The sequence below is a fragment of the Labeo rohita genome, chromosome 3, assembly GCF_022985175.1.
Source record: "Labeo rohita strain BAU-BD-2019 chromosome 3, IGBB_LRoh.1.0, whole genome shotgun sequence".
Taxonomy (NCBI): domain Eukaryota; kingdom Metazoa; phylum Chordata; class Actinopteri; order Cypriniformes; family Cyprinidae; genus Labeo; species Labeo rohita.
Window position 1 is genome coordinate 22,925,822 of NC_066871.1, and position 13,720 is coordinate 22,939,541.

At 35.6% G+C, this 13,720-nt stretch overlaps 1 protein-coding gene across 1 annotated transcript in view; it reads right to left on the bottom strand.

The window, feature by feature from the left end:
- The window catches only part of grin2aa (glutamate receptor, ionotropic, N-methyl D-aspartate 2A, a), a 181,354-nt gene that overhangs the window by 21,474 nt on the left and 146,160 nt on the right, over nt 1-13,720 (bottom strand). Inside the window, exon 5 of the mRNA XM_051105723.1 lies at nt 13,180-13,382. Coding sequence (XP_050961680.1) covers nt 13,180-13,382 — 203 coding nt within the window. The remainder of the gene's footprint in view (nt 1-13,179; nt 13,383-13,720) is intronic.

Genomic DNA, 13,720 nt, shown 5'->3' on the forward strand with positions numbered 1-13,720 from the left:
ATACAGTATATCACACACTATGCCAAGAGTGTTACTTCATATGTATAAATCCAACCTGATCTCATGACGAAAATGTACCTGTGGGAGCTTTTTCTCCAGACACAAAATACTTACCAATAAGTACATACTACTGCAGTTCAAAACAGAAATGTACACTGAGTGGCATTAACAGAGTGTTTGGTTTTCCCCCCTCAGAACAGATGAATGTACATATGTCATGTTTTATGAGACGCTGGTTTTGTACGTGTCACCACAGTTCTGTCGTGTTTTTTTTTGTGCCTTTAATGGACAGGACAGTAGAGAGATGGCAGGAAATAACTGGGCAGAGAGAGGAAAGCAGGATCAGCAAAGGACCTCAAGACGGGAATTGAACTCGGGTCACCGTGAGCACAGTTGCGCTATATGTCGGCTATCCGCCCTGACACCGCAGTTCTGTCTTGAAATGTCTGTTGAGTGGTGCTATAACTCTAATGCTCTGTGACGTTTTAAAATAACGTACCATCTGCACTACACCTAAACCTACCCAATAGTATGAACAGAAGCAAATGTGACGTAAAAATGCAATCATAAGCATGGCGTTTTAGCTTGTTTTTCGATCTCTCATCTTTCAGCCTTTCATCATGAGTCATGTTTTTCATGAGATTCGTACCCAAGGATTCCGCATCTTAAGTGAAAGTGACAACATACTGTCAACTATGGTGACCCATAGTCGAAACTGGTCCTCTGCATTTAACCCATCACGAGTGCACACACAGCAGAAGTGAACACACATGCACACACACACTGTGAACACACACCCAGAGCAGTGGGCAGCCATTGCTCCAGTGCCCAGGGAGCAATTGGGGGTTCAGTGCCTTGCTCAAGGGCACTTCAGTCACGGTATTGAGGGTGGAGAGAGTGCTGGTTATTCACTCCCCCCACCTTCAATCCCTGCCGGACCTGGGACTCAAACCCGCAACCTTTCGGTTATAAGCCCAACTCCCTAACCATTAGGCCACGGCTGCCCTAAATCCAATTCCCTGCAGCCTGAAGTATCAAACAAGCGTGTTACGTCTGGTGTAATTACCCCTCTCTCACCGAAATAGGTACATGATTGCCTAATCCTAACCCCACACCTAACCCTAAACGGGTATGGGTCAACACCGGAAAACAAAACATGTGGAGCTGCATAACTGTGTATGAAAACAATTGCAAGCACTCACTGTTTTACTGCCTTTGGTGTTCATTTGTGTTGGAAACTGCAGTGATATGTATTTATCGGTACGTATTTCACATCCTGCAAAAAAGTTCCCATGTATGTTTTCATCATGAGATCAAATAGCATAAATCACAAAAAAGGTTAAACATACATTTTAATCTCAGCACAAACATGAAATCATGAACAAAATGATCATTGTTATTTTTGTAGACCTCCTTTAGTGCAGTTACTATATACTGCATGTGTGAACTTCACACTGCGTGTGCACAAAAGCCAATCTCTGTGTGAACAGAGCGGGATTAAGCACTCAGAAGAGGAGTCAAAATTGTATTTAGCTGCAGTATGTCTAAAGCATATTTTGGACAGCAGCCTGCTTGCACAGACCATTCGCTAGCTGGGATTACAGTACAGTAGGTATAGTGTGCTGAAGCATGAACGATAAAGCCTCGCGCTGCCGGCAGTGGAGAAATTTCTTAATTACAATGAATAGTAGGGCTTTCCCTTGAGAGCCTCTCAGGGAGCCATCAAGGGAGTGCCAAACCTCTGGTGAAAATTGCAGTCGGCTGGAGATTTCTGATGCCTCGTAAAGACCACCGCCAATCTGTGCCGACTTAATTGAAGAGGGGTTCCTGTTTTCCCGAGCGAGGAGGAAGACAATTCTATTTGCGGCACAATCAAGATGATTATTTCATTTGGACTGGGGGAGAATGTCCTGTTTTTAGACTCAGTCAGGAGGAGTTGACTGGAGTTGAACCTGCATTTCCCCAGTTTACAGTACGTCAAGTTCATACTCTCATTCAACTTTTATTTCTACAGGAATGAAAATCTGGGTAATCCAATCACAAGCGGTTAGCCAGATAGATTAATGTTTATAACTGGTTTATAGAAAGAAAGAAAGAAGTTATCATCCAATTTACCAACTGTTTAATTATAATTCAATCATTTTTTTTTTTTTAATTTTATTAACTTAACAATAAAAAGGTACATTTATGGTACTATTAATTGTTACAATTAACTACATTTTCAAACAAGATTTAGAAGTTTTAAATATGTCTATTATTTGCCAATTTATTTGTCAATATTTGATTTATTCAACTTTTCATTTTTTAATTCTCAATAAACACATTTATATCATTTTACATTTTTATATTTTTTTTTAATTACAAAAAAAAAGTAAATAAATAAATCACTTTACTTAGGCCAATTTCACTCTAAAAAACTTGTTGTTTCAACATTTGTTGAGTCAACTTAAAATAATTTGTTACCCGGCTGCCTTAAAATTTTAAGTTCAGTCAACTCAAAAAAGTTTAGTCAACTTGAAATGTTAAGTTGTACTAAGGGACAACTTAGATATTTGAGTTGATTCAAATTAAAATTTTAAGGCAGCTGGGTAACAAGCCCACCATTTAAGTTTAACAAACCAAATTTTTTGTTTAGTCAACTCAAATATCTAAGTTGTCACTTAAGCACAACTTAACATTTCAAGTTAACTAAACTTATTTGAGTTAAATGGACTTTAAATTTTAAGGCAGTAAGGTAACAAATTATTTTAAGTTAACTCAAATTGTGTATTTTTTGTTTGTTTTGTTTGTTTTTTACAGTGTATATCAAATGAATAAAGAAAAGTATTTGGCAAAAGGACAAACAAATGCAATGTAGATCTTGCATTTAAAAATTATTTAGCAATATTTTTATTGTTACTTTAAACTACATTTTTAAATACATTTTATTTTCATCTATTACATCATTCTTAATATATATATATATATATATATATATATATATATTTATATTATTAAACATTTATATTATTAAACATTTGTCTTTTTTTCCTGTAAAAATGTAAAGGTCAAAACAAATGCAATGTAGAAAATAATTTATTAATTTATTTTTCATTGTTACATTTAATTACATTTTTAAACAGGAAAGAGATAAACAGGGATCTGCATTATTTTGAAGCACCTGAAACAAATATTTATAGTCATTGCATGCAGACTACATTAGGGTTACATCGGGACCACATCAAACACATGGCAGTAGCAAAAATAGTTTGCAGCAAGAAGAAGGAATTGGTGCGCATGGGAGCAATCTGCAGAGACAAAGTACACTCATAAGTGTTTTTTCTTAGTGTTGATCTGTTTAAAGAACATAGAGAGCCGAGTCTTAATTAGCTTCAATCTAAAAGTTAAATGAGGCTCCCAGGTGGCTTTGCTAGTTTAAGTGTTGTCTGTCTGAACTCTGCAGTGGAGATGTTCCACTCACAGATGGTGGTGTGATTATTAATGCAGCTCTGTCCTGTCTGCAACCCTGTCATTTTTTTCTTGGCGAAAGTACACTTTTCTCTACAAGCTTAGCTACTTTGTACAACTGTCAGCTAATTGGAGAGTGTTCTGTATTCACCCCAGTCTCTCATAATTATGACCAGAACAAGCCTCCTCCAGAGTGCGTGTTGTGCAGACTTGTAGTTAAGGGTGTGAGCTGTTAACCAAAAGGTTGTAGGTTTAAACCCAACAAGGGACAGTCCATTAACCACTGCCGGTTTGCCCCTGAGCAAAGCACTTAACCCCAGGCTACTCCAGGGGGACTGTCCCAGTAATAATGTTCTGTAAACTGTCTTGGACAAAACTAAAAGTTTTACACATTCCTGACTCAATGTAAAGATTTCTGTGAATGAAAACGATGCACAAACATCTGAATCATCTGAATATTTTCACACACATACAGATTTAATTGATTTCTTTACCAAATTGCACTGACTGCTCTAAAATATGAGACAACAATGTTTCAGAGGTTTGGGACACGTTTACTCAATAACTCTTTTATTTTGGGTTTACATATATGTTTTATTTTTTTTAAGATCAACTGTTTTTCCAAAGCATTGTAGACGCTGGTGTTTGCTGTCAGAGCTGTGCAAAGACTTGATTTCAATCAGTATCATAGCTATTAAACTATTTCTTATGATTTTAAATCTGTATTTAACCTTAGAATGATCTCAAATTAAAGTCTGATTTTATGATGACTGTGCTTTAAAATTCAATTACTATAATCTTAATTAAAGTGATCCCTTATGAAAAAGAAGTTTATTCAAGTGTGCTATTAGCATACTTTTTTAAAACTAAAAATAGTAAAGTATACTTTTAGGCTACTTTTTATGTATTTCTCAGAAATGTGCTCAGAAATGACATTTAAGTATACTTGACTTAGAAAAAGTCTAAATGTATCTGAGCAATATTTTTCTCTGAGAATCCATGTTTTCATTGTTGTATGGTAGGCGCTATTACACATTTTCTGTACAGAATTTCTAAAACACAAGCAAAGAAGAAACCAAAACACCAGATGCTTCCACACATTTTTATCACAATCATCAGTCTTTAAACAGCATCAAAACTGTAACGTTATGGAATAAAATGTCGATCAATGAAGAGGTAATAATTACTGTCAAGCTTTGGGGTGTTGATCGACTCCATTTACATTTTGGTTATCACTCTGAATCCAATTCATAGTCTTTTTTTTTTTTCATCTTTTTGTTCAAAATGTTTATTTCTTTTTTAGTATTATTTATGAAACTTACTCGTATTCAAGTGTTTATAAAAAAGATATATAAACAAATTAATACCTAATAGGGACATAGTAGTATACTTAAAATATGATGTAAAGTTCACTTAAAGAAAACTTACGAGTATACTTGCAGCATAAAACTACTAAACTAGTAGTTACTGAGAATATTTTTCAAAGTGTACTAAAAATGCTACAAGTATACCTATAAGTTCACTTTTAGTATAGTTGCAGTACAAACCAAAACGTAGATAAAAGCTAGTTGTGTACTCAAAGTTTACTACTGTTATACTTTTTTGCAGAGCTGATTTTGGCAAGGTAAAAGGGTGTTGTTTTACACAACCATTGAGGATTTTTAACCAAAGTATATTATAGACTTTTCATTAAGACCCTAAAGAATCATATCAACTTGTGGAAAATGGGCATCCAATGACCCCTTTAAATGTTTGAAAATGGTAACAGTTGAAAACATTGATTAGAAATTTAGAAAAGTAATCAGTTACATTCCCTTACCAAAAAGTAGTATACTTCAAGTTTATTTTGTTAACTAAGTAAAGTTCAAGTATATTTTTAAGTATACTTTATATAGTAAGTATACAAATATTAGTGTACTAGAAGTATACTCATAAGTGTACTATTTCAATACTCATTGGGACTAAATTGGCCCACTTTCTAGTATATAAAAGTATACTTGCAAGTATAGTTTAAGTATAACACAACTGGTTTACATCAAAATTTTTAGCCTGTACTGCAACTACGCTAAAAGTGAATTTATAGGTATACTGATAGTTTACTAATTAAATATGTGTATTAGTCTTTTTAGTATACTTTGGAATATAGTCTCAGTAAACTACTAGTTACTCGTAAGTTTTCTTTAAGTCAACTTTACATCATGCTTCAAGTATACTACTGTGTTCCTATTTAGGTATTAATTTGTATATGTTTTGTTTTTGTACAGGGTATCTGCTTGTAAAACATTTTATTCTAGCTTCATGCATTCTTTTTTAAACACTTGAATGTGGGTAAGGTTTTATAAAAAAAAAAACAAAGAAAAAACAAGATTTTGAACAAAAAGCTGAAAAAAGATAATGAATTGGATTCAGGATGATAATAAAAATGTAGATGGAATTGACCAACACCCCAAAGCTTTACAGTCATTATTACCTCTTCATTGGTCGACATTTTATTCCATAACGTTACACAGTTTGATGCCGTTTTATGTTTGATGATTGTGTCAGATTACATGTGGAGGCATGTTGTTTAGGTTTCTTCTTCACTTGTGTTTTTTGAAAATTCTGTACAGAAGATCTGTAATAGCGCCCCCTACCATATAACAATGAAAACACGGATTCGAGGAGAACAAGTATAAGTCAAGTATACTTAAATGTCATTTTAAGTATATTTCTGAGAAGTACATGAAGCCCATTTCTGAGAAGTATATAAAAAGTAGACTAAAAGTATACTTTACTATTTTAAGTTTAAAAGAAGTTCACTAATAGCACACTTGAATAAATTGCTTTTTCATAAGGGTTACTAAGGTAACTGAAATAGTTACACTACTTATTACATTTTAAATAGGGCAGCTTGTATTCTGTAACCTGTTACATTTCCAAAATAACCTTCCCAACACTGATCTTTGCTTGATTGTCCTAGATGTTCCATAACCTGCACAAAATAAATGAGTCTACAATGCAGATACAGTGCAGTCTACAAAAGGCTGAAAAGCTGAGCTATGAAATTTGTTCCTGTTATCGTGTTAGAAAAAAAAAAAAAGCTTATTGTAAATCCAGCCTAGCACTGATCGCTTGAAAGCAGAGGAGTGTTTTTGGCAGCAAGAAGTGGCTGCATGCCTTCTGACTGCAGAAATGAACAAACTTTCCTGTCTCCACTATGAGAGAGACGCACATTCGACTGCCTAGGCAAAATCCAGTTTAAAATCAATCTCTTCCCCTCTGCGCTGGCTATGACGCACACGGTGAATTCCCCCGGCTCCTGCAGAGGCTTTATTCAAACTCTCACAAGGCAGAATCCATATTATTGCAGAGTCTTCCTCACATTTCGATACCCAGCGGCAATAACAGGGGCTCCCTTATGTCACCAGACCACTTCCTCACTGCCTTTACTACACCAATTACACTCTTATGAACATGCACTGTCCACCATGTTTGCTTCTTCTTTTAGAGATTTTTTATATATACATATATACTCGCCAAGACAACACAAAGTCTGACAATCTCAGAGTTAAATCTAAGAGGTAAAAGTTGGAGGTGATAGTCTGAGCTGATAGAGTTGACAACAGGCTTTCTGACATTTGCTTTTAAAGCACAAATATCTCAGTGGCTCAGAGTGATCTTGAATTGTTTGCATCTGTTTGTGTATGTGTGTGCGTGTGCGTCCTGGTCACTGAAGCATGCCTCCTCTGTGTCTGTGGCTTGTCAAGCTGGCACTGCATCAGTTTCTGCATCTACAGACCTCCACAGCAGCTGAAGTAGAGGGTAAAACGACAGCTGAGGATACCAGATGAGCTGCCGTTCCCACATCGTCATATTTATCTCTGACAAAGATCAGTCAGAGTGCTAGACTGTCTGTCTGTCAGGCTGAGCCAAAAAAGGTGAAACTTCGCATAAATATAGTTCACTTTTTTGGAGTAAAAGTATTTGTTCAGCCATCTGTCATCTTGTACTTATCTCTATTTCATTCCAAACCTGCTGACTTTCGTCTTTCATGACATTTTGAAGTTCTGCTTATTTTGAGGAGACACTTTTCCATTCAGTTACAATGAATGTGGACTAAGAGCTTTCAAGATCCAAAAAGGATACAGAACTAAAAACCTACCTGATCTCATGGCGAAAACGTAAGACACAAGACACAAAATATGTACCAATAAGTACATATCACTGCTGTTTCCAACAGAAATGAACACTAGAGGCAGTAAAACAGTGAGCACTTGTAATCATTTTCATACAGTTATGATTACAGCTCCATATGTTTTGCTTTCCAGACATAACAAGCTTGCTCAGCCGGCACAGAATTGGACTTAGGATGTGGAATCCTTGGGTACGAATCCTGTGAAAAACATGACTCACGATAAAAGAGATGAGATATTAAAAAGCAAGATTGCACTTTTGCATCACATTTGCATTTTGGTGATACTATCAGGTAGGTTTAGGTTTAGTGCAGATGGTACGTTATTTTTATAGCGCAACTCAACAGACACACAAGTCAGAACTGTGGTGACACATACAAAACCAATGTCACAGAAAATGTACCAAATGTCTTCATTTGTTCTGGGGGGGAAAACACTCGTTTAGCGCCACTCTTTTAGTGCCAAACGTACATGGCAGTACATATTTCGCGTCTTGCTAAAAGTTTCCGCAGGTACAGGTTTTCATGAGGTCAGATTGATGAAAACATAAAAGCACCATTAATAAAAAAAACAGTCAAAACAAGTCTTCTGAGGTCCACAGAGACTGGACATTGATACTTCTTGTGAATTTTATTAGACTAAGATTACATGATACATCAGATGAACCACTTTTTAGTTTATTTGTCATTTTGAAGCCTCAGAGGCTTAATTTTCTTGCACTTAAAGAGCAGTTAAGACCTTCTTAAAACCTTTTGTGAAAGTCATATAGGTTGAAAGAAGGCATGAGGGTAAAAAAGTAAAAAGTAAAAAATGCCAAGTTTGGAGTCAGTAAATTTTTTTTTATAAAAGTAAAAGTTTATGAAAGAGGTCTCTTATGCTCACCAAGGCTGCATTTATTTTTAATAATAATAATAATAACACTGTGGAATATTATTACAATTTAAAATAGTTTCCTAATGCAATCCTTCAAAAAAAAAAAAAAAAAAAAAAAGAAAGATGGATTTTATTCCTGTGATGGCAAAGCTGAATTTTCAGCATCATTAGTTTCCTCAGTATCATTAATATTTTAATATTTTTGTGGAAACTGTGACACATTTTATTTCATAATTCTTCGATGAACAGAAAGAAGAACAGCACTTATATGAAATAATAAAATAAAAGAATGTATTGCCACTTTTAATTAATTTAACACATCCTCCTTGGATTTTTTTTTTTTTCAAGAAAAAAAAAACTGACCCTAAATATTTGAATCTTAAAATACTAAATGAACTATGGCTTCAACAACAGTTACATTTCCATTACCCTTCAAATTGCGCTAACTGAAATTGCAAATAAAAAAAATTTAAAAAACGCCAAATGGAAACACGGCAACTTCGCAAAGACACCAGTATATCACAAAAAAAGTCAAACACTCACATGAGGTGGTTTTCCAGGCAATTTGAAAAAGGAATATTTAGCAAAACTGCAATGGAATTTATTTATTTATTTTTTAAATTTACAGCTCACTTGGCGTAGATTCTTTAATGTACTATAACCTCCAAGAAACAACTCATACGTGGTTGCTCACAAGTGTAAGGGGACTTCCTTGGCATTAATGCTTGAATAACCCCTTATTTACACTGCATTACAACTCTAACACGGCTACCGGAGCTGATCGTGGCCAGTCTATGCTCTTAAAAATAAAGGTTCCAAAGATGCCATAGAAGAACCAGTTTTGGTTCCCCAAAGAACCTTTCAGTAAGCAGTTCTTAAAAGAACCATTTTTCCACTGTAAAGAACCTTTTGTTGAATGAAAAGTTTCCATGCATGGTAAAGCTTCTTTGTGGAACCACTGATGCCAATAAAGAACCTTTATGTTTAAGAGTGTAGTCAATGCTTTAGTTTATACCACGCACACCATCTCACATTTCAGAATCGCCCCAGAAGTGGCTCCCTATGCTGCTTTAGATAAATGTCTACATCTACTTTGATTAAAAGTAATAACTAGTATGGTGGCTGCAATATATGTAAACTTACCAACATTGGTTGTCATGATTTATCACGAGAGGAAAAAATGACGTTTAAGTTGTGTAACATTGGTTAATGGAAATGCCGTCATTCACAATTGTTTTTTATTGACATTTATAAAATATCACAAATGTTTTACACAAATCTCTAATAGAAATTCACCTAATGCTTCAGCAAATGAATATTGTATATATCAGTGACAGACCCAGATAGCACACGTACATCTACAAGATGTCTGTTAAAAATAACTTGATCTGGAAAGCATCTGCTGTGTACAAACATCTGACAGATGTCCGTAAGACGTCAGTTTTACATACTTTCTAAATCATAAACATCATAAAGACATCTAACAGACGTGTATTTGACATCTGACGTCTAATAGACATATTGCAGATGAGTAAACACCCTAAAAAATATGTCTTGCAGATGTAAATGCAGACGTCAAATAGATGTCTCCGTGATGTACGTGTGCTATCAGGGAATGAGCTTTCAAATATGTAAGAAATCTTCTATTGCTTTTACCATAAACATTTTCTGTGCTCTATAAGCAAACTAAAGCTTTTAGGAATGTAAATTTGAAGGTTGTTTATTGAACCACAAGGAATTTAATCAGATTTTTAAAAAACACACAGAAGATAATAACAACTCTCTGATCGTGTTTGCGTTTTGCTGAATTAGGGCAGAAGTTCCCGTTGGTGTTTCTGATGCACTAAGGCAACTACTAGTTCTGTTTACTGTAATTATAGCTCAGTAGTTAAGTTAACTGAGTAATTTTGCTGTTAAAAGCAAGCAGATGAGGAACCAATAAAGTGAGGCTGAGGGAGAGAGAGAAAGAGAGACAGGTCTATCTCAGGGAGGACCGGACTATATATCCTGCCAGTGTCTTTGCATGCCTCAGTAATTCCTGCCTCCTCCTCTTCCTCCAAACGGGCACAATGGATGCTTGAGTGGGAATTGTGCCGTTGGAGGAACACAACGGAGAGCACTGGCCTGTTTGCAAGTGGACATGTGTGGCATCCATGTATCCTCTTGTGTGTTCGTGCTCGGTTCTTTGATGAGACTAATCTTCATGCATACATAGCAGGCTACAGTGATCCTATGAGATCATATATTCTTCGCCCTATTTAGCAGTATGAAAAATTCAATAAAAGCCCCTGCGCATTTCTTTACATGGGCAGTTTTCACACACTGTGTTAATCATGGCTCACAGATCACAACAACTGTCATGGCTGTGACTTTTTTAATAACTGTTTATGCGAACTCAAACATGTACACTACATTTTCAAAAGATTGGAGTCAGTACAATTAAAAAATAATAATTTTGTAGCATTAATTTGATCAAAAGTGGCAGTAAAGATTCAGCATTTATAAGAAATGTTTCTTCAGCACCAAATTAGCATATAAGAATGATTTTTAAAGGATCATGTGACACTGAAGACTGGAGTAATGATGCTAAAAATTCAGCTTTGCCTCACAATAACAAATTAAAGGATTAATTCACTCCAGAATGAAAATTTTCTAATTTACTCACCCCTGTGTCATCGTGATGTTCATGTCTTCTTTCTCCAGTGGAGATGAAATTAAGGTTTTTAAGGAAAACATTCCAGGATTTTTCTCCATATAGTGGACTTCACTGGGGATTGACAGGTTGAAGGTCCACAATCGCAGTTTCAACGCAGCTTCAAAGGGCTCTGCACGATCCCAGCTGAGGAATAATGGTCTTATCTAGCAAAATCTGTCATTTTCTAAAAAAAATTAACCACAAATCTTGCACTCCCTTAAAAAAAAGTAGTATACTTCAAGCTTTTTTTATTAAGTATGCTTAAGTAAAGTTCAAGTATATTTTTAAGAATACTTTATTTAGTAAGAATACAAATGTAGTATACTTTCAAATGTACAGTTAATAAATTTCAATACTCCTTGGGACTAAATTGGCCCACTTTCTAGTATATAAAAGTATACTTTTAAGTATAACAGAAGTAAACTTTGAGTACACAACTAGTTTACATCTATGTTTTAGTTTGTACTGCAAGTATACTTGGTTTTATACTGCAGGTATACTCATACGTTTTCTTTAAGTGAACCTTACATCATACTTTAAGTATACTACTACGTCCCTATCAAAACATCGATGGAGTTGATCAACACCCCAAATCATGACAGTCATTATTACCTCTTCATGGGTTGACATTTTATTCAATAACGTTACACAGTTTTACATATCTAGGGTTTTGATGCTGTTTTATGTCTGACGATTGTGATTACACATGGGGTGCTTCTCATTTCTTATTTGTGCATCCTCATTTCTTCCTTGCTTCCTTTCCTCACATCTCAGCTCCACCCCTTCAGGATGCAAGGAAAAGACACGAGGACGGAGGAATCAAAGGATGAACCTTGAAATATTCTTGACCACTCAAGCGTTACTTCAAAGCGTCATCAGCTGCGCTAAAGGGATCTGCCCTTATATTGTTAAAGTTTGTTATTTAAGGCATTCATAATAAATATGAATAAAGAAAGACGCCCGTTTAAATATATGACATTATTTAAACTGCAAAGGTAAAATGTAAATGTAAATTATTACGACAGATGTGAAGGGGGAGGAGAATTTATATGTGCGTCACATTTAGTCTTTTCCGCAAAGGATACATCTGTGTCCTGTTTCGTAAGGGCTAGCTTGACTTCACGCATTACAGTCATGTTAGAAAGGTCACGTGTGACGTAAGGCGGAAGTACCGACCCAGTGTTTACAAACTGAACATGCAAAGAAAGTCAAACGCGCTTTATTAAAAAAAGCTAAAACGATGTTGGATGATTTTGAAGTTGGAGGAGAAATAAAATGGAGTTTTTCGCCCTACCCTACCGCTTTGAATTGAAGTGCATAGATGAAAAACTAACCACGTGTGACCTTTCCAAGGTGATTACGTCATGTGGGAAGAGATGCATCACAGAGCTAGTGCAAGACAAGCATTTGTGGTTAAAAAAAAAGTATATACATTTTATTTTTTAGAAAATTACCAATCGTTTCACCAGATAAGACCCTTATTCCTTATCTGGGATCATGTAGAGCCCTGTGAAGCTGCACTGAAACTGCAATTTGGATCTTCAGCCCATTGATCCCAATAGAAGTCCACTATATGAAGAAAAATCCTGGAATGTTTTCCTCAAAAACCTTCATTTCTTTTCGACTGAAGAAAGAAAGACATGAACATCTTGGATGACATGGGGGTGAGTAAATTATCAGGAAATTCAATTCAGGAGTGAACTAATTTTTTAACATAAAAAAAAATAAAACTCACATAAAACCCAGTTAAAACCTGTAAAAATCCAATTTAGTGTCTTCCAACCACAAGTGGACAGTAACACACTACAGTATTGATTAATGCATGTAGTCATGCAATCAACAACCCTCAACATATATCAAACACTCCTTAAGAGTGCTCTTACATCACACACCTCTTTAGGGTCAGAATGTCAAACATTGGAAATTTCAGGAAATGTGTGAGTGATAGAAAAGGTGAGCATAGGAGGGGAAATTAAGAAGAACAAGCCTTACTCTTTGATGTGTTTGCGGCAGGGCACAGAGTTTCTCATGCAGGTGCCGGTGAGGCGCTCAACGTTCTCCACAATGACGAAAGGCTTCTCCTCCAGAGTTACAATGGTCAGGTGATTGTCATCCGTCTCCGCATCACCAAAAGAGTTGAAGCGAGGCCACACTGGATACTTCAAAGTCAAACTCTGGTTCTCCCATTTGCCCATCTGGAAAAGAATTAAAAAATAGGAGTGTCACATTCTCGCCCAATAGCTTACTGGCATTATTGTTTTACTTACAATATTGCCAATACATCAGTGCACACAATAACAACAGTGATGGGGAAAAAATGCTGCTCATAATAGTAATAAAAATGTTAAAAAATCAAACTAAAATTAAAATTAAATTATTTTACAAATTTATAATAGTGAAAGAGGTGGTGTAGCTCAGTCTCAGCCTCAGCAGTGTCACAGTAAGCACAGATTTGTTTTTCCTTTGGATGTCATGTTTGTCTGCGTCTGTCTTCTATGGCTAGACTGTGATCACTGAGCCTGTATTTGCTGAG